At 40.3% G+C, this 25,518-nt stretch overlaps 2 protein-coding genes across 2 annotated transcripts in view; one reads left to right on the forward strand and one right to left on the reverse strand.

Moving 5' to 3' along the window:
- Nucleotides 1–807: 807 nt before the first annotated feature.
- On the reverse strand, nt 808–6,929 carry im:7138535 (uncharacterized protein LOC797998 homolog). Its single transcript, XM_034169283.1, is given in 11 exon segments — nt 808–1,467; nt 1,554–1,700; nt 3,664–3,780; nt 3,871–3,945; nt 4,019–4,123; nt 4,125–4,154; nt 4,156–4,232; nt 4,235–4,285; nt 4,388–4,504; nt 6,617–6,723; nt 6,803–6,929. Coding segments are annotated over 11 exon segments (1,044 nt in total). The 5' UTR covers nt 6,853–6,929; the 3' UTR covers nt 808–1,299.
- Nucleotides 6,930–11,356: 4,427 nt separating this feature from the next.
- si:ch211-235m3.5 (BICD family-like cargo adapter 1) overlaps nt 11,357–25,518 on the forward strand; it is a 64,778-nt gene continuing 50,616 nt past the window's right edge. The window contains exons 1-2 of the mRNA XM_034169282.1: nt 11,357–11,746; nt 13,072–13,287. Coding sequence (XP_034025173.1) covers nt 11,498–11,746; nt 13,072–13,287 — 465 coding nt within the window. The 5' untranslated portion in view covers nt 11,357–11,497. The remainder of the gene's footprint in view (nt 11,747–13,071; nt 13,288–25,518) is intronic.

Below are 25,518 nucleotides of genomic sequence, written 5' to 3' on the forward strand. Positions count from 1 at the left end.
CGCAAACCGAATTTCAGACGCATTATATATATTAGTCTGGAAGAAAGAGGACAGTGTTGTAAAGAAAAATAATCAAGACGTTAAAGAGCAAACTTCACTTTCCCCCCGAACGACATGATCAGGAAGCGAGCATAGCTCACAGCAGCTCCCATTGAAAATAAAGGAGAGACAGCCTGTGAGTTTACATAAAACAAACGCAATAACAACGTCTATAAACCCAGAGAATATATTCACGAGAGTTTTAGGCACAATATAAAAATAGTTTTATGTTGCGATATTAATGTTGTCCGTGTGCAGCGGTTAAAGTGCAGCCCGATCAGAGGGTCTCAATGCAGTTCTCTATGTTACCGATATCTCGCAGCACGGCGACCTCTCTGAGGTTTTGCGGGATTTGAAACCTGAAAAGGGTGGATAACTCCATAAAATTCATACATCGGCCAAACTATACCTTTTTCGAATTTTTGTGATCAGACACATAACGCTGTATACAATATGACTGGAGCATTTAAATCTTGGCCCCCTTTAAAATCCTTCATTGAACCCTGCCTGGTTGTCACCCTTGGGTGGCCATCATACATTTTTGTGTTGACGGTGATACATGGATGCTGGATTATAAATGTTGTTTAGCCATCTTAAATGGTACTGATTGGGTCAAAATTGCCTTCTGACTCGTGGACTACCATTTCTTCAAATTCAGATCAATAACAAATTCTCTTGAGCTGGATTCCTCTCTGTCTCTCTCTCTGTGCATGAGTGAAAGAGTTTGTGTGTGCAGTGTGTACTGCATCAAACAGTTTTCTTCAGTAATCATCAAGTAAGCCACTTTCCTTTTAATTGTGACATAAAGCTCATGACTGTCACATGAAACTGCATGGCTTTGATGTTATTAAGGTTACAGGAGCAAAGGAATCGGAATCAGAGATCAAAGATTAATTGTAGATTAATTATTGATGACAAACATTTGACAGGGATTTCTTCCCCTCAATTTAATAAATTTGCATTCTATAAACATACATGTTCACGTAAATAGTCAACGTAATCACATACAACTCCAAGTCAAGTCCCCCCATTCTCTTTTATCACAACAAAATGTTTGAAAATAATTTTGTTACACACCAGTAGCTCCAGTATGTCTGTCTGAGAAACAGTTTGTGCTCACATATAGCACCAAAATTTTGACTGGTCGTGCATGTACATCCCTTAGAATTCTAAATGCCAAACTATCATAGACTGCATTTAATAACATAAAACATGAACATTTCAAACAGAAAAGTGCTTATTTATTTATTTATTTATTAATTAGTCTTGTTTCCCTTTTTTCTTTTTCCCTTTAAATTTATGCCACTTTTGTTGTCCACTTCCCCGTCCTGATCTGTTCCCAGATGCTCTTCGGTCTTCCCAGGTTGGCATTGGTGGCTCGATTTCCCCTGGTCGTCCCCCTCTGTCTGGTACACCACCCATCAGCACCTAGTGGGCCCAAACAACAGTTTGAAAGCTGCATTCTGGGAAGTCCTCCTCCGTCACCGTAGATCATATTTGCCGAAGGGTATTACCTTGTAAACTGATGTGCTTCTTCCAGCCCTGATTGGTTGGACGGAGGACTGATCTGCTCTGGCAGCAAGCACAAGCGGTATGGACACTCGTGAGGAACCAGCAAGCGATGCAAGAGGAGGCACAGAGGCCAGAGCTTCATCACGCTCCTACAGAAATGAGAGAAACGCTTCAGTGGTACTCTGTTAGACTTTCATACTGGATAAGGTTAGATGGTACTCGTGAGTAGCGCCTTGGGCCAACTTATGTTGTGGTTTGACGCTGTATCAATAAGCAAAACTGAATTGATATTAAACTACTGCTAAGCCTGTGGGTGCTCATCCATTTAATTTGTGATGAAATACTTTTTTTGAAAAATATTTTAGGTAAGGAACCCATGTGAGTGAAGGAATCAGCTGTCCATCTTCGGCTCAAAATAGGAACAAAATAGCACTAGCGAAATACATTCTCTTTACCACCGTTGTGGAGGGCAGAGCCGGTCTGCTGTAGGAACAACTTGACTGTGTGTCCGTGTGTCTGTTCATACAGTTTGTGTGGTTGATGTGTACACAATATCTTTAGAAAGAATTCATGTCTCAAGGTAAAACGGTACACAGTCACCTCAGTAAGACATCAGGCAAGTTCAGCACAGGGCCGGTTTTCATTCAAACTGTTGTTACCAAAAACAGAAACAGTTTGAAATCTACAGTATGACATAACGGGGTACAAGGACTTTGTAGATCATTTTGGGCTCCACAAAGCTGATTAGGGTCAGTATTGACCTCATTACCTTGAGCATCACCATGCAAGTTGGGTATTGTTACTGCTATGTATGAGAGAACAAAATAGATTAAAAAATGTATTTTATATTATAACTGGACAGATTTTCACCAAACCTGGTAGGAATATTTATTGGGAAATGATTAACTTCTGGAACATAAAGGTCAAGTAAAATATAGGCCAAAAAACATGTTTACCATAATATCTCCACTAGCAATGTGGCTCAAGATTAGACCAAAAGCTCATATTGATCAACAAAAATATTTGTTATACATTTCTAAAAGTGACTTCATGATAAAGTCTCAAAGAAGCCATAATATGAAGTCATACATTTTTGCTCTTGTTATATGGCCAAAGCAGTTGATCACCCCTCTGAGTCTAGACTGCTTGAGGTTTCTTCCTCAAAAATGCCCAGTGGAGTTTTTACTTACCACTGTTGCCAACGTGCTTGCTTGGCAGGGGGGGGGGGGGGGGGGGGGGGGGGGGGGGGGTGGGGGGGGGGGGGGTATAAGGTTTGACTACCCTTGTGAAGCTCATTGGGGTAACTTATGTTGTGGCGCAAGATAATAGATTGAATTGAGTACGAGGGTAGGCTGAAAATGTTCTAAGGCTCCCCAATGCAGGAGTAATGCATTAACTGCATTATAGTGAGCCTTAGAACTTTTCAGCCTACCCTCGTATATAGTTTTAAAAAGGCTCAGCTACTCAGCTATGTGTCATTCCCTCAAAACTCATTGCGTATATTTCTGACCATAAATACTCATAGTAAAACGTTATATTTGAGCGTGCAGAAGGTGAAGCAGCCTTCATGCCTTTCATAAATTGTCGGTGTGTTGATACCCGCATACTCCAATCAAGGGTCAGAGGGGAGCTGGGGCCTATCCCAACAGTCATAGGTTGAAAAGCGGGGGTACACCCTCAACAGGCTGCCAGTCTATCTCAGGGCCACATGTAGAGAGACAAATTCATTCACACTCAAACATGCTGAAAAGACAGTTGTGAGACTTTGCTGTGTGGATAACATGGTAATAATGCCTGCCAGTACACACACACAAACAATCATGTAATGGGACTCGTACGTACTCGGGTTTATCTGACAATGAGTAGCAATAATTGGTTACACTCGTTTGTAAGCAGTCATAGGAAATATGAATTTTGCCTGCTGTTTAAAAAAAAACAATTTTCCCCAATTTTCTCAATGCTGAAATCTGGACACAAACTTGGCCCATAAATCGACAATGACAGCTTACTCTTAGGCTGTTTAAAGAAAGTTCTCTCTATATATGTTGATTTTATGTGAGATTACCTAATTTTCTGTCACGCTGCAATGATTTAACAGCTTGGCGTGCCTACCTTTTGTTTTTCACCCCATGCAAACGACTGCAGTGTGACCTGAAAGCGTTTGATTATCATTTGCCGCCGACATTGGTAGTCTTCAGATAAAACTTGATTTATCTTTTCAAGTACTTCCTGAGGGAGAGAGAGGAAAAAAAAAAAAAAAAAAAGATTTTAGCACCTGTTTTAGACGTGCATGTGGCATACGATGAAGTGCAAACATACCCACTGCTCTGAACTCAGGCTGGTGTGAAGAAGCGGCTCCATCACGTCTCCACAGTTACCGAGTCGGGATTCCACCTGTGTTAAAGTACAGCTTCAGACAGCACGTTGTAATCATCACATAGAAACGGTTCTGTCACTCTGGCTTTACCTCGCACAAAACATCTGTAAAGGTAGAGGAGGCGTCCCTGCTGAGGGCGTGAAGTAATAATACCCATTCTGCCTGTGCCTCTGCATCCCGTCGGTTTTTTGCACGAAATATCGTCATCACTTTCCTGGCAAAACTCGCCGTTTTTTTTCCTGTTGACCATCTTCCACACGCTGCTCTTTTGCAGATTTGTCTCCCGGCGTCTTATCATCGGGTATAATTCCTTGTACTTGATTATGCGAGCTGCTTGTAATTCTGATGCAAGGAACTCTGGAATATTTCATGAAAATTTTAAGAAAAAATGAAGGGGGGGGGGGGTGTTACAAAACCACATGCACTACAATATGCATGTTGTGTTACTGAATTCTTTACCAGTGATTTTGTTGAGGGAATCAGGTTCTAGCACCTCTGGCAGCAGGCTGAAGGGTGAGAACAGGTTATCCAGTAAAGTTCTTAACTCTCTCACCAGCAACATGTCCCCGCTTCTCCCTGATACCACAAACCAAAACAATAAGAATAAAGTCTATTTCAACATTTCAGACAAGGTACTCTGGCTCTGCTCGTCCCTGAACCAATCCAAATCCAGATCAAGATTGTAATTTTTTTTTTTTTTTTAATGTGTGACTGAGCCACTTTTGACATTTTGGCTTCTATCTGTGGTGATATACATAGCTGTCAAATACAGAAAGTGTTTGGAATACTGCAACAATGTATTCCAAAATATTTTGTCATATTTTGTAATTTATTCTGTTTTTTCTCTTTTTTTTGCAAAGGAGTCCTACAGCGGATCAGCTTTGGATCAACGTGTAGATTTGGCACAAATTTGACACTGCGTGTCCTTCCTGATGCAACTGCAGGTGTACTGTATTTTCCAGAATATAAGGCAAATGTTTTGTCTGTAGTAACAGCTTGTTAATTTGGGATTTTTGTGCATTGTTGTACTGTACTTTTTATTACTGCCATTTATTATTTGTTTGTTTTGTTTGGTTCATTGTCTCTTGAGAAACCCCTGGTATAAATAACACTGGTCAACACGATTTTTCTTGCATGGAGTTTTTCAACAGATTCTAGGTAATTTGGGGGTGCTGAATCCAAATCTGGTGTTAATTTTTGTCAATCACATCATGTTTTTGAGATATGAAAACATATTTCTCGTATCAAGCATTGAAGCAAAAGCTGCAGTCATCAACGACAGTCATAAACGATATTATGGCTCTTCTTCACATTTCGCAAACTTGGTTTAAAAAATATTCTTTTGAAGCTGCTTTTTTCCACGATTAATGGCATCAAACTCATGAGTTAAAGAGCAACCATCAATAAGGAACATGCAGATTGCAAAAAACATGATGTGATAGAGGAAATCTGCGCCCAGGTTTGGATTGAGCGTTTCAAAAATGACCCTTTCAGTTATCAAAGTCCATGCAAGAATTTTTTTTTGACAGTGTTAGTGTAATTATTACTATTAATAATAAAGGTCTGATTTTGATTTTTGTATAAAAGTCGCACTAGAGTATACGTCACAGGACCTCCCAAACTATCATGTGGAGCCTTCTGTTTTGGAATACACAAACTGCTTGCACAACAAATCTCTCTCTCTCTCTCGCTCTCATCTGGAAGAGCAGACCAGATTAGAGTCCAATATATAATATTGGCCAATATGAACCCTTCATGAACATACCAATATTAGTGTTATTTTTGTGGATATGAAAACTTTTATTTTTACCAAATAAACAATGCAGAAAACATGTCGCCTGTTGGAAACAGTGTCGTTACATAGTTTGTCCAGCAAAGCGTGATGCCCTCCCTGAGCCTGGTTCTGCTGGAGGTTCTTCCTGTTAAAAGGGAGTTTTTTCCTTCCCACTATAGCCAAGTGCTTGCTCACAGGGGGTCATTTTGACCGTTGGGTTTTACATAATTATTGTATGGCCTTGCCTTACAATATAAAGCGCCTTGGGGCAACTGTTTGTTGTGATTTGGCGCTATATAAAAAATTGATTGATTGATTGATATCTTCACAATGGTGCCATGCATGCATGGAACCCCCATCACCTCTTGCTCACATTGCTACAAGAGACAGAGGCAAAGCAACCAGCTGCCATTCATTTTCAATCAGAGTGGGTGTTTTACAGCAACAAGAGACAAGTGGAAAGGCCCTGGTGGAATCTGATCATGCTCAATTTTCAACCCTATCCAAGATAGTCATTCAGATGTGCCATTCAAATTGGTGGTATCTGATTAAATGTGTTCAAGTTATCACTGATACAAGAATTAGCGCTCTGTTCAGTTAAGTGGGCAGTCCTTAGAGGCTCTTGGTAAAGCTTAATCACGCTTAAATTCAAACTCATCTGAGATACACTCATTAAGGATGTCCACTTCAAATGTGGTGAAGATATGACTAATTTTATTCAAGTTATCATGGACACAAGAAAAGTGTGACTGACCGCACAGATGAGACACAGCCAGTGTGGGGAAAACTACAACTGCAACAGCAACTATTTTAAAACACTGCGCCACCTTTTTCAGTAGAATTAATCTATAAGATGTGACGTTCGTCAGCTGTGTTGTGATTTTTAATGAAGAATGGTAAGAGGTGTGAGAGACCTGGCAGCTGTGGACAGACAGACTGCAGTTCCGCGGACAGCCAGCAGAGGAGCGGACACGGCAGCTCGTCACAGTCACAGCGCCGCAGACAGCAGCTGCTGAGGTAACTGAGCACCAAATTAGTCAACTTGTGCAGCGCAACATCACATAGTAAATAACTACACAAGCAGCCAAACAGTTACTTACCCTAAACCCTTAAGCATAGAAACTGTACTCATACTCCTCTCAGTTGCCATTATTTTGGTAAACTCAACTCTTGCAATCTCCTCCTACTTCCGTGTTACTCGGCGAAATGTCGCCACCTACTGTCCCGGAATATGTACTACACGATAACTGCTGGTTCCGCTGGTTTCTCACAGTCTTTGTTTTTCTTTTCTTTTTTTAATCTTCACAGCACATGAAAATAACTCCACCAAGGTTTACACAAATCTAGATTTCGCAATATTTAATCAAAAGTGATGGTTCCGCATGAAAATATTACTTAAAAATATGAAAGACATTGTTTCATTAAAAAGAATACAAAACAGATAAAAATCTAAAATTAAAAAGCTAATAAAAACCGATCCCCCAGACACACTCGTACTCCTACACATCCTTATTAACCGTAACCCAGAAGAAAATTATTATTATTATCATCATCATCATCATCAACTTACGTCATCTTTTCTTCTGCGCAAGTGCTCACGTGGTCCTCTAGATGTCACTAGTGTACATACAAATCATACAGCACCACAGTGCTAGTCAGAACAAAATGCAAACCAAATGTTCAAAAGGTCACAATAATTTAGAAAACTAAACATTTATCTTCATCGTTATGTCCTCTCACACATGAACATCATTTAAAATAGCAAACATTGTCTGGTTTCAGGTTAGCCTTTTGAAATGTATCAAAATTATTTACTTTTTTGCATTTGAGACTGAATGATTAATGATGACTCAGCAAATCAAATCGTGCCAAACTGACCAAGGCTCCAGCTAGAAATAATTTATTACTCTCAGTACACAGCGGGCCCACTTGATGCCTTCAATGGGGACAAACCTGAAATGTTTGGGAGTCGGACTCCCCACCCTAAAAATTTCAGCTCTTTTCATCTGTTTTTCGGGGTTTCAGAACCCAAAAATAGGCCAAATCTAAGTTCATTTAATAAAAGTTAGCAATTATTGGTTCAAGGTAGTTTCAACTAATGTTTAGTAAATATGCAGAGCCTCTGGCATATCTTTTTAAACTTCAGTGGAAAAGAATGAAATTCCCATAGTAGGAAATCAGCTTTTGTTCTCCCTTTATTAAAGTCAGCGACCCATGGTTTTAAGTAATTATAGACCAATAGCTAATCTATCAGTGCTGGCCAAAATTCTTGAAGCTCTTGTGAACGAACAAGTAAAGGAATTTTTGTATTCAAATGCTATCTTATCGAGATATCAATGAGGTTTCAGGAACAAAACAGTACCATCACAGCTGCAATGAAGGTGGTGAACGACATTATTGTTGCATTAGACAAGAAACAACATTATGGATCACTTTTTATTGATTTGTCAAAAGCGTTTGACACTGTTGATTATGATATTTTAAAACTTAGACTCCTTCAATCGTGACTCTTGGAGCAAGCAGTTGCTTGGTTCTCAAATTGCCTCAGTGACTCAGTGCCTTAAATATGGTGGTCTGTGTTATGAATTTGTTACTGTCTGCAAGCGGGTGCAGCTGGGTTCTGTATTGGGTCCCCTTTATTTATTATTTATATCAATGATTTTGGGCTCTAATGTGCAGATGCTAATTTGCATTTTATGCTGATGACACAGTTATTTATTGCTGTGGTTAAACTCTTGTCCAGGTCATTGTATCCCTGCAGAAAGCCTTTGTTGCTGTTCAGCACTCATTATTTCAGCTGAAACTACAACCCCTGGCAAAAATTATGGAATCACCGGCCTCGGAGGATGTTCAAAAAAGCAGATCACAGACATGACACAAAACTAAAGTCATTTCAAATGGCAACTTTCTGGCTTTAAGAAACACTATAAGAAATCAAGAAAAAAAGATTGTGGCAGTCAGTAACGGTTACTTTTTTAGACCAAGCAGAGGAAAAAAATATGGAATCACTCAATTCCGAGGAAAAAATTATGGAATCACCCTGTAAATTTTCATCCCAAAACTAACACCTGCATCATGTCAGATCTGCTCATAGTCTGCATCTAAAAGGAGTGAACACCACCTTGGAGAGCTGTTGCACCAAGTGGACTGACATGACTCATGGCTCCAACACGAGAGATGTCAATTGAAACAAAGGAGAGGATTATCAAACTCTTAAAAGAGAGTAAATCATCACAGTCAATGTTGCAAAGATGTTGGTTGTCACAGTCAGCTGTGTCTAACTCTGGACCAAATACAAACAACATGGGAAGGTTGTTAAAGGCAAACCTACTGGTAGACCAGGAAGACAAAGCGTCAAGACAGAAAACTTAAAGCAATATGTTCAAAAATCGAAAAAAATGTACAACAAACAAATGAGGAAACTGGAGTCAACGTCTGTGACTGAACTGTAAGAAACCGCCCAAAGGAAATGGGATTACATACAGAAAAGCTAAACGAAAGGCATCATTAACCACCTAAACAGAAAAAAAACAAGGTTACAATGGGCTAAGGAAAAGCAATTGTGGGACTGTGGTGACTGGATGAAAGTCATATTCAGTGATGAATCTCGAATCTGCATTGGGCAAGGTGATGATGCTGGAACTTTTGTTTGGTGCCTTTCCAATGAGATTTATAAAAATGACTGCCTGAAGAGAACATGTAAATTTCCACAGTCATTGATGATATGGGGCTGCATGTCAGGTAAAGGCACTGGGGAGATGGCTGTCATACATCATCAATAAATGCACAAGTTTATGTTGATATTTTGGACAATTGAAAGGATGTTTGGGGATGATGAAATCATTTTTCAAGATGATAATGCATCTTGCCATAGAGCAAAAACTGCAAAAACATTCCTTGCAAAAAGACACATAGGGTCATGTCATGGCATAGGGTCAATGTCAATGAGCAGATCTGATTTGATGCAGGTGTTAAGTTGGGGGATGAAATTACAGGGTGATTCCATAATTTTTTCCTCAGAATTGAGTGATTCCATATTTTTTTCCTCTGCTTGGTCTAAAAGTAACCGTTACTGACTGCCACAATCTTTTTTCTTGATTTCTTATAGTGTTTCTTAAAGCCAGAAAGTTGCCATTTGAAATGACTTTAGTTTGTGTCATGTCTGTGATCTGCTTTTTTTTTCTACAAAATTAAACAACTGAATGAACATCTCTGAGGCCGGTGATTCATAATTTTTGCCAGGGGTTGTAGTTCCCAATGCAGATAAGACTAAGTAAGCTTATGTTGTTTTCTAATTCCAAGAAGTGGCCACAAATGATTCTCTCAGTGACCACACCGGAGGGAAATGAAATGAGGTGGTTTACACCTATAAATACCTGGGTATCTTGGATTATGACTCCCTCACTTTCAAGCCACATGTTCAGGTTCAAGTGCCTTTATTTGTACCCGTAGGTAGATTGACATGTGGAGAAACTTGTTTTGAAGCTGAGGCTAACTTTTTTTTAATTTTCAAAACAATGTGTTTTTCTTTTAATGTAAAAAAGCGGCTTGTCGCTGTAACTTTTTTATCTGTTGGACTATGGATTTTTTTATTTTTTATATGAATGCTTCTGGTCAATGTCATTGCACAGTAGACACTGCAAAGTGATGACACACCACTGTGAATTATACTCTCGGGTGGGATGGCCTGCCCTGGCCACCACAAGGATCAGTCAGTACTATACTTTAATATATATATATAAAATACTCAGACTGTTGCCTTCCTACATTTATATCGTAATTATGAAGAGAAGTGCTGGTCCTTGCTCTTCCCGCTCACGAGATTACTTTTTGCTTTCTGTTCTGCACTGCCCGTACTGAACTAGATAAGAGGGCTTTTGTCCACTCTGCACCTTTTGCTTGGAGTACATTGCAAGAAGATTGGAAAGTAACAGCATTAATTTCACTGAGCATTTTTAAATCCAAATTGAGAGTATTTGAGGCCAAATCCACAACATGCACTTGTTTATTTATATATAACATGCTTGTAATTTTAATCTTTTATATCTTTTTTGTCTTTTATTTGTGTGTATGTAATTGTGTAACTGTGTTTTTGTTTTTGCTGTGCCTATCTTGGCCGGGTCTCCCTTGGAAAAGAGGTTCTTAATCTCAGTTGGAGTTTCTTGATTAAATAAAGGTTGAATAAAATAGTAGCATATTGGTTTAGCGTTGTCACAGTTACCATTTCAGTTAGTGAGTTTATTTTAAATATGGTGTTAAAAGCCATTGTAGCATCAACACGTAGGTTGTGATATCAATTTGGGGTAAAGATAAAGAAAAGGTGAAAATGTAAAAAAAAAAAAAAAAAAGCAATACCACACATATTAAGCAGTACAACTAAATTGGGGGGGGGGGGGGGCAGTATCATCAAAAACCATCCAGAATGCATCCCTGGATATCAAAATCTCTACATTTTCTGGGGTTCTTCAGCAGCACCAGAACCCTGATGACAAAGGTCCACTTTCACCCACCCACCCCCCAAAAAAACAAAAAAACCCAAAGACGACCTGCTCTCCTGAGCTCGTGACACTGGTTAGGCTGCTCAGGTAACTGAAGCCAATGAGACAACGTGCTGACAGAAAGCCCCGCCTACTTTTAAAGGGTTGATCGACAGCTTCGCTCAAAAATGCACGAACGTGAATGACAGAGCGCGAGCTCAGGTGTTTAAATGATGCGCACTCTGTAAGATTGCCTTAAATAAAAATTAAAATTAATAATAATAATAAAATACAGTGTTTTCATCCCGACTCTCAGCTATGGATGGGTTCGATGACTGGAGCTTCACTGCGAAGAAAATCGAGCTGGCGGAGGAGGATTTTTACTTGGACTACGGCGCGGAGGAAATAACAGATTATCAGGACCCCGGTGAACTTGTGGCCGCTTTGAAACAAAAGGAGGAAGAAGTTATTTTGTCAGCCCAGCTGGGAAACGCTTTGCTCCTGGAAAACCGTCAGTTGAAAGCAGAGAGCGAAAAACTTCACGAGCAATACGCAGACAAGCTGGAGGTAAGAAAATTAAAGCTTACGAAAATACAGACAGCCTCGAAACGTTTGAAGTGGCCGAAACATCAAAGAGCTTTTCGGAAGAGTTAATTTAACAAGTTAGAGGCGTTATAATATTAAATTCCGTGATTTACATGGTGGAAAAAAATGTATTTACATGGCTGATAAATGTATTAGTGTACGAGAAGAAAATATTACACTCTTGTGTCACACTTTTGCAGCTTCACGGTGGAGTTTGCCAGAAGGCACGTAGGAGACTGGAGTCTAGATTCGTTTTTCTTCTAAATCTTCTCTCTTCTACTCCACCATGAAGCTGTGATAACCTGTGAAGTAATAATACAAAATCTGGTACTGTGCAGTTTCTGCAACAGCCACAAGAGATCCTAAATCCTTTTAGAGTTGGTGTCTTGGTGGCTTCCCTCACGCATCTTTTTTCTTGCAAGGTCACTCGGTTTTTGAGAACTGCCAACTCCAAACATGTTTCATGCTGTTTGAGCCTCTTAACTATTGATGGAAATAAAGTCCAAGACAAACTCGGTGATTTGGAAAATGTTATGCATCTGTTCTGCACAGTTGTAATCGGAAATATTCCAGAATCACACCTGGACTGTATCAGAGTTCTGCTACTTTGCAAGGCTTCTGGAAGTGTGCAAAGTGGTGATCCGAAAGGGGAAAATATTGTGCAAGTTTCCAAACTTTTTATGAAATAAAATAATAATAATAATAATAATAATAAAATCCTTATCCTAATTTTAACTCTAAAGGTAAAACTGCAAAGAAAAGTAATTTGTACAGTTGTTTGGAAGCTGAAACATCAGGTTTAGATCTGCGTTCTAATACCACAAACATGCAGGGCCCTTCCAGGAATGGTGGTGAAATTCCAGAGTTAAAAAAAAAAAAAATCCAAGTTGCTCCAGTTTTCATATGGCAGAATCCATCTCCTGACTTGTCTTAAAAAAAACAACAAAAAAAAAAAAAAACCTGGTTGTAAAACTGATGATTAATAACAATAATCCTTATATTTACTTTGTGTAATTACTTATGGACTCTGAAAAACGGAGGGACTGTGTAAAAATAATGACAATTTCGAAATCGTTAACACAATATTTTTGGCAGTATTTTTATTAAACTGACTCTGGAACACTCTAATGCAGTTTGATTTATTTTATTTGCTGTATTCTGATAGTAAATGATAAATGTATTCATACAAATAACTGCATTGTACCACAATCAGGTGCAGTTCATGTATTCTCTTTTTTTGTGTGTGTGTGGGCTCTTGCTTATTTTGCCACCTCTATTAAGATTCTAACCTTTGACCCTCTGTGCAGGAGCTGAAGCAGGGAAAGCATGAGCTCCGGCTGAAGCTGCAGGGCTGCCGGTCCCAGTGGGAGAGCCAGGTGGGAGACCTGGAGAGGGATGTGAGGGAGCTGAGAGACCAGGTGGAGAGGCTCACCCAGGCCCTGAGCGAGGCCGAACGGGACAAGAGTCGAGCCCATCTGGAACACAGTGAACACACTCAGGTCCTCAAGGAACAGCTCAATGTGGTGAGTCCTCAGGAACAAACCTCAAAAGTACACTGTGATCTCAATAATTGCATTATCTTGGAGTCATTTTTGATCAGGATATGTCATTCAAAGCGCATATTAAACAAATATGTAGGACTGCTTTTTTGCATTTACGCAATATCTCTAAAATCAGAAAGGTCTTGTCTCAGAGTGATGCTGAAAAACTAATTCATGCATTTATTTCCTCTAGGCTGGACTATTGTAATTCATTATTATCAGGTTGTCCTAAAAGTTCCCTAAAAAGCCTTCAGTTAATTCAAAATGCTGCAGCTAGAGTACTGACGGGGACTAGAAGGAGAGAGCATATCTCACCCATATTGGCCTCTCTTCATTGGCTTCCTGTTAATTCTAGAATAGAATTTAAAATTCTTCTTCTTACTTATAAGGTTTTGAATAATCAGGTCCCATCTTATCTAGGGACCTCGTAGTACCATATCACCCCAATAGAGCGCTTCGCTCTCAGACTGCAGGCTTACTTGTAGTTCCTAGGGTTTGTAAGAGTAGAATGGGAGGCAGAGCCTTCAGCTTTCAGGCTCCTCTCCTGTGGAACCAGCTCCCAATTCAGATCAGGGAGACAGACACCCTCTCTACTCTTAAGATTCGGCTTAAAACTTTCCTTTTTGCTAAAGCTTATAGTTAGGGCTGGATCGGGTGACCCTGAACCATCCCTTAGTTATGCTGCTATAGACGTAGACTGCTGGGGGGTTCCCATGATGCACTGTTTCTTTCTCTTTTTGCTCTGTATGCACCACTCTGCATTTAATCATTAGTGATCGATCTCTGCTCCCTCCACAGCATGTCTTTTTCCTGGTTCTCTCCCTCAGCCCCAACCAGTCCCAGCAGAAGACTGCCCCTCCCTGAGCCTGGTTCTGCTGGAGGTTTCTTCCTGTTAAAAGGGAGTTTTTCCTTCCCACTGTAGCCAAGTGCTTGCTCACAGGGGGTCGTTTTGACCGTTGGGGTTTTACATAATTATTGTATGGCCTTGCCTTACAGTATAAAGCGCCTTGGGGCAACTGTTTGTTGTGATTTGGCACTATATAAAAAATTGATTGATTGATTATGTTTGCATTGAAAAGAACAGAGTTTCCTCTTATAACCAATCAAAACAAGTAATTTAGTAAGAGTGACACAAAGAAGAACCTTTTAAAATAAAAACAGTTTGAGTCTCCCCCTGCGGCTTCTGGCAAACTGCAGATGAAGTTTCATATTCTCTTTTTAAGGAAGTTCTTCTGTGTTCAGCTCCACCTTGAAGCTGTCAGTAGGAAAGCAGCAGACAAAGTTACCCCATGCCCAGTTTCTCCAGTGGCATGTTTTATTAAAGAATGTGCATACATGTATCGACTTTTGCTGCATTTAGTTTCTACTTGGAGGTCTGTATTTTTAATGTAGTTAGCCTGTCATGTGAAGCATGTAGAAACTGTCGTAATAGCCATGTCTGTTTGTCTGTCCGTGGCAAGATCTCCAAAACACAAAGGGCAATTTCAGTTAAAACTTGGTGGAGAATTCAGTGGATTGACTTCTTGCAATACAAGTCATGTCAAGGTCATAGATCAAAGGCCACAGTCAAAATAGAGGTCATCACCTACTCTTCACTGTGATATCTTTCATCCACAAAGAACAGTTTTAATACATCTTGGTGGGTAAACTTGGTGCAGTGGGCTGGCCACTTACAACACAGGTCATGTCAAAGTGAAATTGGAGGTCCTCCTCTTATTCTTCTTTCGGCTGTTCCCGTTAGGGGTCGCCACAGCAGATCAGTCGTTTCCATCTCACCCTGTCCTCTGTATCTTCCTCTGTCACGCCAACCACATGCACGTCCTTCCTCACCACATCCATAAACCTCCTTTTTGGTCTCCCTCTTCTCCTCCTGCCTGATGGCTCCATCCTCAGCATCCTTCTCCCTATGTACCCTGGCTTCCTCCTCTGCACATGTCCAAACCATCTCAATCTCGCCTCTCTGACTTTGTCTCCACACCGTCCCACCTGAGCTGTCCCTCTATGTTCATTCCTAATCCTGTCCATCCTCATCACTCCCAAAGAGAATTACAACAACTTCAGCTCTGTCTCCTGTCTTTTTGTTAGTGCCACCGTCTCTAAGCCAAACAACACAGCTGGTTCACTAATGTCTTGTAAACTTTCCCCTTCACTCTTGCTGATATTCTTCGGTCACAAATCACTCCTGCCACCTTCTCCACCCACTCCACCCTGCCTGCACTCTCTTCTTCACCTCTCTACCACACTCTCCATTACTTTCAAAAGCTGACCCCAAGTATTTAAACTCATCTACTTTCACGACTTCTACTCCTTGTAACTGCACTATTCCACTGGGCTCCCTCCCATTCATACACATGTACTTAGTCTTGCTTCTACTGACTTTCATTCCCCTTCTCTCCAAAGCATATCTCAGCTTTCTCTCTACTCTCACTACAGATCACAATGTCATCTGCAAACATCATAGTCCATTGAGACTCCTGTTTGATGTCATCTGCCAACCTGTCCATCACCAGTGCGAACAAGAAATGACTGAGCTGATGTATTCCCACCTCCATCTTGATTGAATCTGTCATTCCTACTGTACATCTCACCGCTGTCACACTGTCCTTGTACATGTCCTGAACTACCCTTGCATTCGTCTCTGCCACTCCAGACTTCCTCATACAATACTACAGCTCTTCTCTTGGCACCTTATCATAAACGTTCTCTAAATCCACAAACGCACAATGTAACTCCTTCTGGCCTTCTGGAGTTCTCCACCAGTACTCTCAGAGCAAACATTGCACCTGTAGTGCTCTTTCTCGGTATGAAACCATATTGCTGCTCACAGATCTTCACCTGTCTTCTAAGCCTAGCTTCTACTACTCTTTCCCATAGCTTCATGCTGTGGCTGATCAGCTGTATTCCTCTGTAGTTTACTGCAGCTCTGCACTCACCCTTGTTCTTAAAAATAGGAACCACCACACTTTGTCTCCACTCCTCAGGAATCCTCTCACTTCCAAGGTTTATTAAACAATCTGGTTAAAACACCATCCTCTCCTAGACATTCTGTGCTTCCAATGGAATGTCATCTGGACCTACTGCCTTTCCATTCTTCATCTTCTTATAGCTGCCCTCATTTCATCCTTACTAATCTCTTGCACTTCCCAGTTTACTCTCTCTACGTCATTCAGCCTTTTCTCTCTCTCTCCTTTTCTTCATTCATCAGCTCCTCAAAATGTTCACCCCTTCCTTTTCAACACAGTCTTTTCACTTGTCAGCACTTTACCATATGTATCTGTTTTTGCCCTAACCTGCTGCAGAGCCTTTCCAGCTCTGTCCCCTTGTCTGGCCAATCGGTACAAGTCCTTTTCTCCTTCTTCCTGTAAATGTACAGCTCACTTAATAGCTTTTGCCACTTCTCTTTTTGCATTACGCTGCATCTCCTTGTACTCCTGTCTACTGCCTTCGTCTCTCCGACTATCCCAATTCTTTTTCGCCAACTTCTTTCTCCTTATGCTTTGCTGAACATCTTCTTTCCACCACCAAGTCTCCTTGTCTTCCTTCCACTGTCCAGATGTCACACCCAGTACTTTCGTATCTTCCCCTCCATCCACTGCCTGTCTCACCTGCACACTCAATTTCACACAACAGCCTTCCTCCTTTAGTTTCCACCATCTGATCCTTTGTTGAGCTCTGACTCTCTTCCTCACCTGTAAAGTAATCCTACAAACCATTATCCTATGCTGTCTAGTTACACTCTCTTCTGCCACCACCTTACAGTCTCCAATTTATTTTAGTTTGCATCTCCTACACAGAATGTAGTCCACCTGTGTGCACCTTCCTTCACTTTTATGTCACCCTGTGCTCCTCCCTTTTCTTAATGTAGGTATTCACCACAGCCATAGGATGGGAATGTTGGAGTTTGTTGTCTGTGTTACAACGTTTGGAAAGAGGTGTCATTTGATTTAAAACAGTGATTTGTTTTGAAGTTATTAATTCCAGCCAGACTCTAACTTGACTCGGCAGAGAGCAGCACCTCGTTTGGAGCTGAAGGACCGATAAGGGAATCGTTAAGTAAAAAGGCTGTTGATGTCTGTGAATTGAATAATTTCTTAACGATTCTCAAAAAGAACCGGTTCTCGATACGCATTTATTGTGTGCCCCCCCCCCCCCCCAAAGAACTCTATTGAAAGATCATTTTAAAAAAAAATCATCATTTGACACATACTACCCCAAATCGGAAAAAGTTGGGACAGTGTGGAAAATGCAAATAAATAAAAAAAATCACCACAGTAATACTCACATCCACTTTGGCTTTTGTTTCATTGCAGAAAATATGAACATAAGATAGTTCATCATGTTTTGTGAGGTCATCTTCATTTCTTTGTTAATATACATCATTCTTGCATTTAAGGCCTGCAACACATTCCAAAAATGTTGGGATGGGGAAGTTTATGCTAAGGATTGTAAAACAGGACCGATCAAATCTATGTTTAGGTTTCCCGTGTCCCTTCTGGCAAACTGCAGCTGAAATGTTGCTTGTTCGTTTTGCGAAACTCCTCCCCTATGCCACTTCATCATGAAGCTGTATATCAGGTATACAACAAACAACCACAGAAGCCTATAACTTTTTCAGTGTTGTCTGGGTGTCTTGGTGGCTTCCCTCACTTGTCTCCTTCCAGCACAGTCGCTCAGTTTTTGACAGCTGCCTACTTGACACAGATTTGTCCTACAGTACCATACAGCTTGTATTTCTTAATTATTGATATAAATAAAGTCCAGGACATATTTAGTGATTTACAAATGTTCATGTATCCATCATCTGACTTAACTCAAGAAAACTGTCTGTAAAAGTGATAATTTAATCTTCATATTTATAATAAATTTCCCCAATCACAACTTTTTTGGAATGTGTTGCAGGCTTTAAATGCAGGAATGGATGCATAATAAGAAATGGCATATCTTGGATTCATACTGTCTGAAATGAACTAGAAGTCAAAAAGAATCGCTGGATTTTTTTTTTTTTTTTTCTTTTAAATTATTTGCATTTTCCGTATCCTCCCAGATTTTTTCTGATTTGGAGTTGTAAAGTCAGCTTGCATGTGTGCCTGTGTGTAAAACTCAGCACCTTGGTCTAAATACCTGAGCAGGTCATAGACAAATGAGATCATCTGGCTTTGTCATCAAATCCAGACACTGAAACAATGTGTTCTCTGAAAACCCTCACAGGTATCAGTCTGTCTCCATCTAATCAGTTCTAGGACACATACGCGGACTGTTCATAGCCTTAGAAGCAAGGCCATGCAAAAAAACAAAGTGTGTGTGTGGTACAAATTCAAGCAAAAGTATGCTGATAACAAAGATACTTTCCACCTGAGGGATCAAGATAGAGGTTGAGTTAGTCACACCATAGTCATTTAATCCAACCTCTTTGGGGAGTTTCTGTCTGTTCCCATGGCAATCAACTGAATATGCCATCCACTCATTTTTTATACCCGCTTATTCCCATTAAGGGTCACGGGGTGGGGGATCTGGAGCCTGTTGGGGAACCCTGTTTCACACCTATCAGTATGACAACAAATGCAAAATGTACGACATCATAAAAAGTAGGCTGTCAAAATTGGGCATCATATCACATTTCTGACTTGGTACAGTTAATTGTTGCCCTGAACAGAGTCGTTGTTGCGCTGATGTGGGAGCGGTTGGCCTCAGACACATGATCTGTCCCAATCTGGAGCAAGATGAAAATGATATGCAAACCAGACAAGTAGTCACATTTTAATGCCATGTTTTGATTTTCAATTGGGTCTGGGACAGAGGCAGGAAAGCACTGAGTCTTTGCACATGTAAGGTGTTTGAGTTCAGTTTTCAAGAGAGGTTACAGATTTATTTTCTCCGGCAGTGATTCCTAAAGTGTGGGCCGAGAAGGAAACTAAACTACAGGGTTTAAATTATGTTATGGAAAGATACTAGGCTGACCTAATTTAACACACATGGATAAAAGATATTTAGATCAGGCCAGATTCGGCCTGAATCAGACTCCAGCTGGATTGCCAACCCCAATCTGAACTGGGTCTTGTGACCGGAGGATCCTCTGAATGATTCCCTGTCAGAACAGTCACTAAGGTCCCTTGGGCAAGGTCCTCAATCCCCAAGTTAGTCCTAGTGTGCATTTGAGCACCTTCACATCGGTGCGTGGATGAATGTGAGGCATCATTTCACCATCTGCATCAGAATGAAAAGTGCAGAAATGCAGTCAATTTACCATTTAATAAGTTTTTTTAAACCTTGCTGACAAATAATTACACACTGTATCCCATCACCTCAGTTCGGTTAAGTAACATGAAGTTAAAATTTAGCCATTTTCAGAAGTGTGTCAAACCTTGGTGAAGTAATGGAGTTTGGAGCGGACTCAAATCTTTATGACCTCATATATTCTCATTTATGATCTTCACTGATTGGTCCTGAGGGAACATTGTAAATTTGGAGTGGCATGAAACCAATAACACTATTTATTGCATCTTATGTTAACCAGCAGGAGCTCATGCTAACTTAAGCTTGTATATCCACAAGTACTTTTCCAGTTTGTGACGGCACCGATTGTTTTGCTTAAACATAAAAAAAAAAAAGTTCATCAAAATGAGCAGCAGACCTGTGTTTGCAAAGTTAAAGTTAAGCCAAACAATACTGTTTCCTCCCATGAGTCAAAGTCCATTTAATAAAAAAAAAAGTGCCAACGTCTTTCCTCTTCTGCAGTCTCAAGGTTTAAATGGAAGTCAGACTCCCTACATCTCCAGGAAAATTCCAATTTAGATAACGTTACAGTCTGCATGGATTCTTGAAGGAGGAGCAAGAGGAGAAAATGTTGTATTTGGACTCCTGTTATCTGCAGTTTCTAACACCAAAGTCTCTGGTGGAGGGGGAAAAACAGGAATTACGCAAGAAAAACTGCAGTGTGTAAAGTGTGTGCCCTTCAGCTCCATGTCTGATGTCTCTGGACGCCAGCGTTGCTTCAGGTTGTGCGTTGTTGCCTGGTATGGTGAGTTGTGTTTGTGTGTGTATGTACAGACACACCTACAGCGGGGACTGGAATGAGGAGATTTTACAGTATTCAGATTGGGATTTGGGGAAAAATTGCACATCAGTTTGATCTAGGATTTGTTCTCTAAAATGTATGTTGGTATCCTAATTAGGGGTGCAGTGATGTGATAATTTACATTGATATCTGTCTGATATTGACCATAATTACTGCATCAGATATTTAAAAAAACCAAACGCATCTGAGACAAGTTGAGAACTGTGTACGTTTATCTCTGGAAGTAGAACTAAATCCTTTATAGGCCCTGAAGCCCGTTGGTGCCTGTGTTTGGATTCTGCAGCGTAAAGCAGATAAGAGTCTACGACTCCCCCTGGATGGGTGGTTACTCTGAATCAAGTCAGGTCCCCAGCGAAGACCAGTACCCATTTACAGCGGAGTGGACTGGATGGAACCGTGACAGGGAGCATGAGCAGGATTTGAACTCAGGTCTACATATTACCAGGCCAGCTCCTTATTCATTGAGCTACCCGTTTTTATGTTTTAGGAGTGTAGAGTTTTTGTTTCACCATTTGAGTTGATGTGTGAGATGGCTAGGTGAGCAACGTACACTGAAAAAAAGATTAGTTGAACCAACTTTAAAAAGCATTACAATTATTAAAACTTGAATGAATTAAGTTGTTTGAACTTAAGTTTGTAAGCTAGATCAACTCTAACTTACAAACATAAGTTCAAACACTTTAATTCATTAATGCTGTATTTACACATAGGCAGGACGCGTTATGAATGTCATATTTGCATCATTCTTGGCACATTCCTGACATTCTTAACATGACAACGCATCTGAATAGGTTTCTTAATAGTGCATGTTGTTGCGTGATATTTGTGATTTTCATGGAGCATGTTTTTGGCTGTCAAAAAATCTTCCACGAATGTCACGCACCACCCTCATTTCACCTCATGTTGTGGAGCTCGCAACTGAGCGCGTTGATCACTCTTGAGTAGTGGTGATCCTTAATAGAGCATGACAGAGTTCTTTTCTGACATGCGCACAAATAATCCCTGCTGCACCGCATTCAGTTTCATTGCTGCAGTATGTTGAAGAAGGACAGAGATGCCAAGTCGGCTAAAAGTCTCGTTCCAATACTCATCAGCGCGCTCCTGCAGGTGTTCCACCTGCTGCTGCTGTGCCTGATGTTTGAGAAAACGAGCGAGACAGGAGCCATGTGGAGCCACACATCTGGCTCCCTCCATCTCCTCCTCCTCTCTTTGTCACTTTGTGACACAGAGCCCAACTAATCACGCAGTGACAAAGTTCTTCTGCTGTAGATTAATCTAGATTTTGAGGAGCAAACTGGAGCGATCTGAATTGCTCAGCAGATGACGGTAGGATGAATATGGGTGTGTGTGTGTGGAGACAATTCGCCTCATTCACATCATGACGGAACGTAACGACGCGCTGTTATGCACAATAGCGTGGAGCAGCGCGGACATTATTGTTGACCGTGCGTAATGGTTCTTGATCTTTCTCCAGCAACACGTGCCATTAATTATAACGTGGGGTAACAGGTTGCAGCAGTTCCTGAGGACACCTGACACCTCTGCCTCAAATCATCACATTCGTGATCAGCTGCCAAGAATGTATACTTCATGGCATTCGTGACTTGTCGCCGTTATGTGTAAACACAGCATTTGGGTTTACCAGTTGTAACACTTTTTTAAGTTGGTTCTTTTTCCAGTGTACATCCAGACAAATGTAGGGAAGGTTACTTGAATTTCATGAACTCGAGCCATTTCCACACCAGTTTTTGTCAGGATGGGTTAAAGTTGTGGCCGCATTAATAATAATAACTAGAACCTGCCGACTGCCCTTGTTGGCACTGTGTAAAAGATACAATCAGATTGTAAATAGAGCAGGCGTGAGCTGATCCTAGAACATTATCTTCATTTTGTCACCACCGGTTTCTCCAGGTGACATGAACCACAGCATTGTTTGGGTAAACCACGCAGAAACTGTAAAAGCAACTTTTGATTGTTGACTCTCTACAGATTTCAGTAACAAAATGTGGATAATTTTTTTTTTATATATATTCAGATTTTAAGATTTGCATACAAAAAATTAACCCAGAACACAAAACGGAGCAATCTGAGCACAAAATACAGTTTTACCAAATTGCACAAACATACTGTACTGTACATCACTTCGCTAATCAGTCAGTTGAGTTGAGCTTAAGGCACGCCACTGCAGTGAGCCTGAGCCTCTTTGTATAATGCCATTCAGATCTGCAGGTAAGTATTCAAGCAGGGGCCCCCATACATCAAGAAAGAGTTCATCATTACCTTTTAATTTTGCACTGAGTCTTTCCATGGGTAGAATTCTAAAGATTTCTTTATACCACTGTGTGACAGTTGGCGGTTTATCATTTATCCAATTAAAAAGTATACATTTTCATGCCATTTACTCAATAATTTAGATTTATTTTTTCCCCTTTAAAGGTGGAAGCCCCAACAAGAACTGACCCAGATCCTTGCACACCTTACTTTTCAAAATACAATTTATTTCCTTAGCAATACAAGACCAGAATTTAGAAATCTTTGGGCAGGTCCAGAGGCAATGCAGATAGGTCCCATCATTTTTCTGACGTTTAATACATAGAGGTGATCTTTTAGAGTCAATCCTATTAAGAAAAACTGGTGTTCTGTGTTGTCTATGCAAAATTTTGAATTGAATTTCTTTAAATTTGTTCGTAAGAAATGAAGAGTGGACAGACCTGATACAATCTTTCCAAGCATGTTCATCATAGTGACATTGAAGTTCTTCTTCCCAAACCTTTGTCAGTTTGTCAATATTATGTTGATTATATTCCTGTAATCTTGAATACATTTGCTTAATGAAACTTTTCTTTGTGTTCAAATCCATAATAATTCTCTCAATGGGACCCAGCTGCATTACCCCATGAGTAACATCAAATGTTGTGTTGATATAATGACGTGCCTGCAAATAGGCAAAAAATTCCCTCTGTGGAATTCCATATTTGTTCTGGATCTGTGTGAATGACATAATTAAATTATCTTCAAATAGATCCCCAACAACTTTTATTCCCCTGTTATACCACTTTTGAAAAACTGGGCTGTTGATGCCAGGGGTAAAAATTTCTGTTGTTAATAAATGGTGTTAGATAACTCAGACTGAGACTATCTGCAGCATAAAATGTGGATATTTTTTAATTGTGACCTGCCTTTGCATTGGTGCAAGTCTTGCTGTGTTAAAACAAATGACTAAATACTCAGTGAAGACTATTTATTCCAAATTCGTGAGGTGTTTGTTTTTGCTTTTCCAGTTAGGAAGTTGAAAATTCCCTCTTTATGTTAAACATATTTGTTTGGGTAAGTTTTCTACAAAATTGTCTAAAAAATGGATTGTGTTTCTGCCTATTAGTTTATTTGGAATATGATACACCAGGGTTGAAAGAACATGCTGTTATCTTACTTGTGTCAGTGCAATAAAAGTATGAGAAGAATCTGGAGGAGGACGTCGGAAAAACCCCACAGTACCGTGTGAAGTCATGACATTTGCCACCCAGTCATGCCTACAATCATTTTCCCGTGACGCTAAACATTCCATGTGGCTCATCAGCTCCTAGTGATCAGATCGCTGCTGCTCAAATGTTGGCTAACGTGTGGCACAACATATCTAGTGATGTGTATTGAAACTAGTTTTTTTTAATTTTGCTAGTTTTGGAGCAGAATCGGTATTTAAATGTTTCGGGTTGCACTTTATCATTCCCGAACGGGTTAGAACCAAGTGAAATGCCGGTTAATAACATTCTCTGTAAAACCATATGTGAAATAACAATGTGTACCTTTCAGATGTTAAAATGTCTCTACATTTTATTTAGCCCTGCTTGGCGTTATCCAAGTCGCTACCACTTCCTTTGTTAGCATGTTGACTTCCACAACCGGCACACTTGCGTGTGCTAACGTCCTGGCGCATGTGCACAGATCAATCAAAGAGGGCCGTCGAGTTTGTAGTCCAGACGCTTCACACATGAAGTAGTAGTTTTGTTTGTTTTTTTTGTTTTTTTTTGTCTAATGCAACTGAAACGCAGCAGTGCAGAGCGGTGACAAATTAATGGAAGTTTTCTGTGAATATTTCTTGGCGTGCACATGCAGCAGACTGAGCGCACTGAATTAAAATAATTCTGTAGGAAAGACTACAGGTTAAAAGCATGATGCTGTTAGAAGGAAGCGGTAGACTGTGCTAAGCAGGGCTATATTTTATTCTATCAGCGTGGTTTAGTGTGCTTAGTTTGTGCGGAAGGTTCCTAGTTCAAACCCCACCCCTGCCACATTTTTCCATGTAATGTGGAGTTGCGTCAAGAAGGGCATCCGGCATAAAACCTGTGCCAAATCACCACGCAAATCCACCTTAGATCTGCTGTGCCGACCTCATGTGAAAACAAGGGAGCAGCTGATGGGACTTACTTAATGGCACAGTTAAGAAGCTAGGCTATCCTCTGCACATTTTTTTTTTAGCCTAGCTGGAGCTGGATAACTATTTCCAACAATTTTTGTCTTTACATATTAGCGACTCTCTTTGAACAGGAAGCCAATCCAATGCAGGTGACTTTCCCAGCTGAGGCTGGTACCCATTTACAGCTGGACTGAGACAATGTAGATGAAGATTCTTGTCCAAGGACACGGACAGGTAGTATGAATGGAATTTGAACCCAGGCCTACATATTGTCAAGGCCAGCTCCTTATCCACTCAGCTACTCTCTCTACAAAACAAAGATACACAGCGCAATATTTACTTCTTCTGATTGGAAACAAGGAAACCACACCACATTTTCATTGAATCACCTGCTGCTGGTAAGTTTCTCTCCTTCAGAGGAAAACAGGAAGTGAACTTGGGACCAGGTTATTACAAGTAGAAAATCTTTTAATTTGTAATAGCTCCCACAAATACAGTTGTATGCAAACGTTTGGGCACCCCTGATAATTTTCATGATTTTCCTTTATAAATCATTGGTTGTCTGGATCAGAAATTTCAGTTAAATATATCATATAGCAGATGAACACACTGATATTTAAGAAGTGAAATTAAGTTTCTAGTATTTACAGAAAGTGTGCAATAATTATTTAAACAAAATTAGGCAGGTGCATAAATTTTGGCACCCTTGTCATTTTATTGATTT

This window comes from Thalassophryne amazonica, chromosome 4 (genome assembly GCF_902500255.1).
Source record: "Thalassophryne amazonica chromosome 4, fThaAma1.1, whole genome shotgun sequence".
NCBI classification, from domain to species: Eukaryota; Metazoa; Chordata; class Actinopteri; order Batrachoidiformes; family Batrachoididae; genus Thalassophryne; species Thalassophryne amazonica.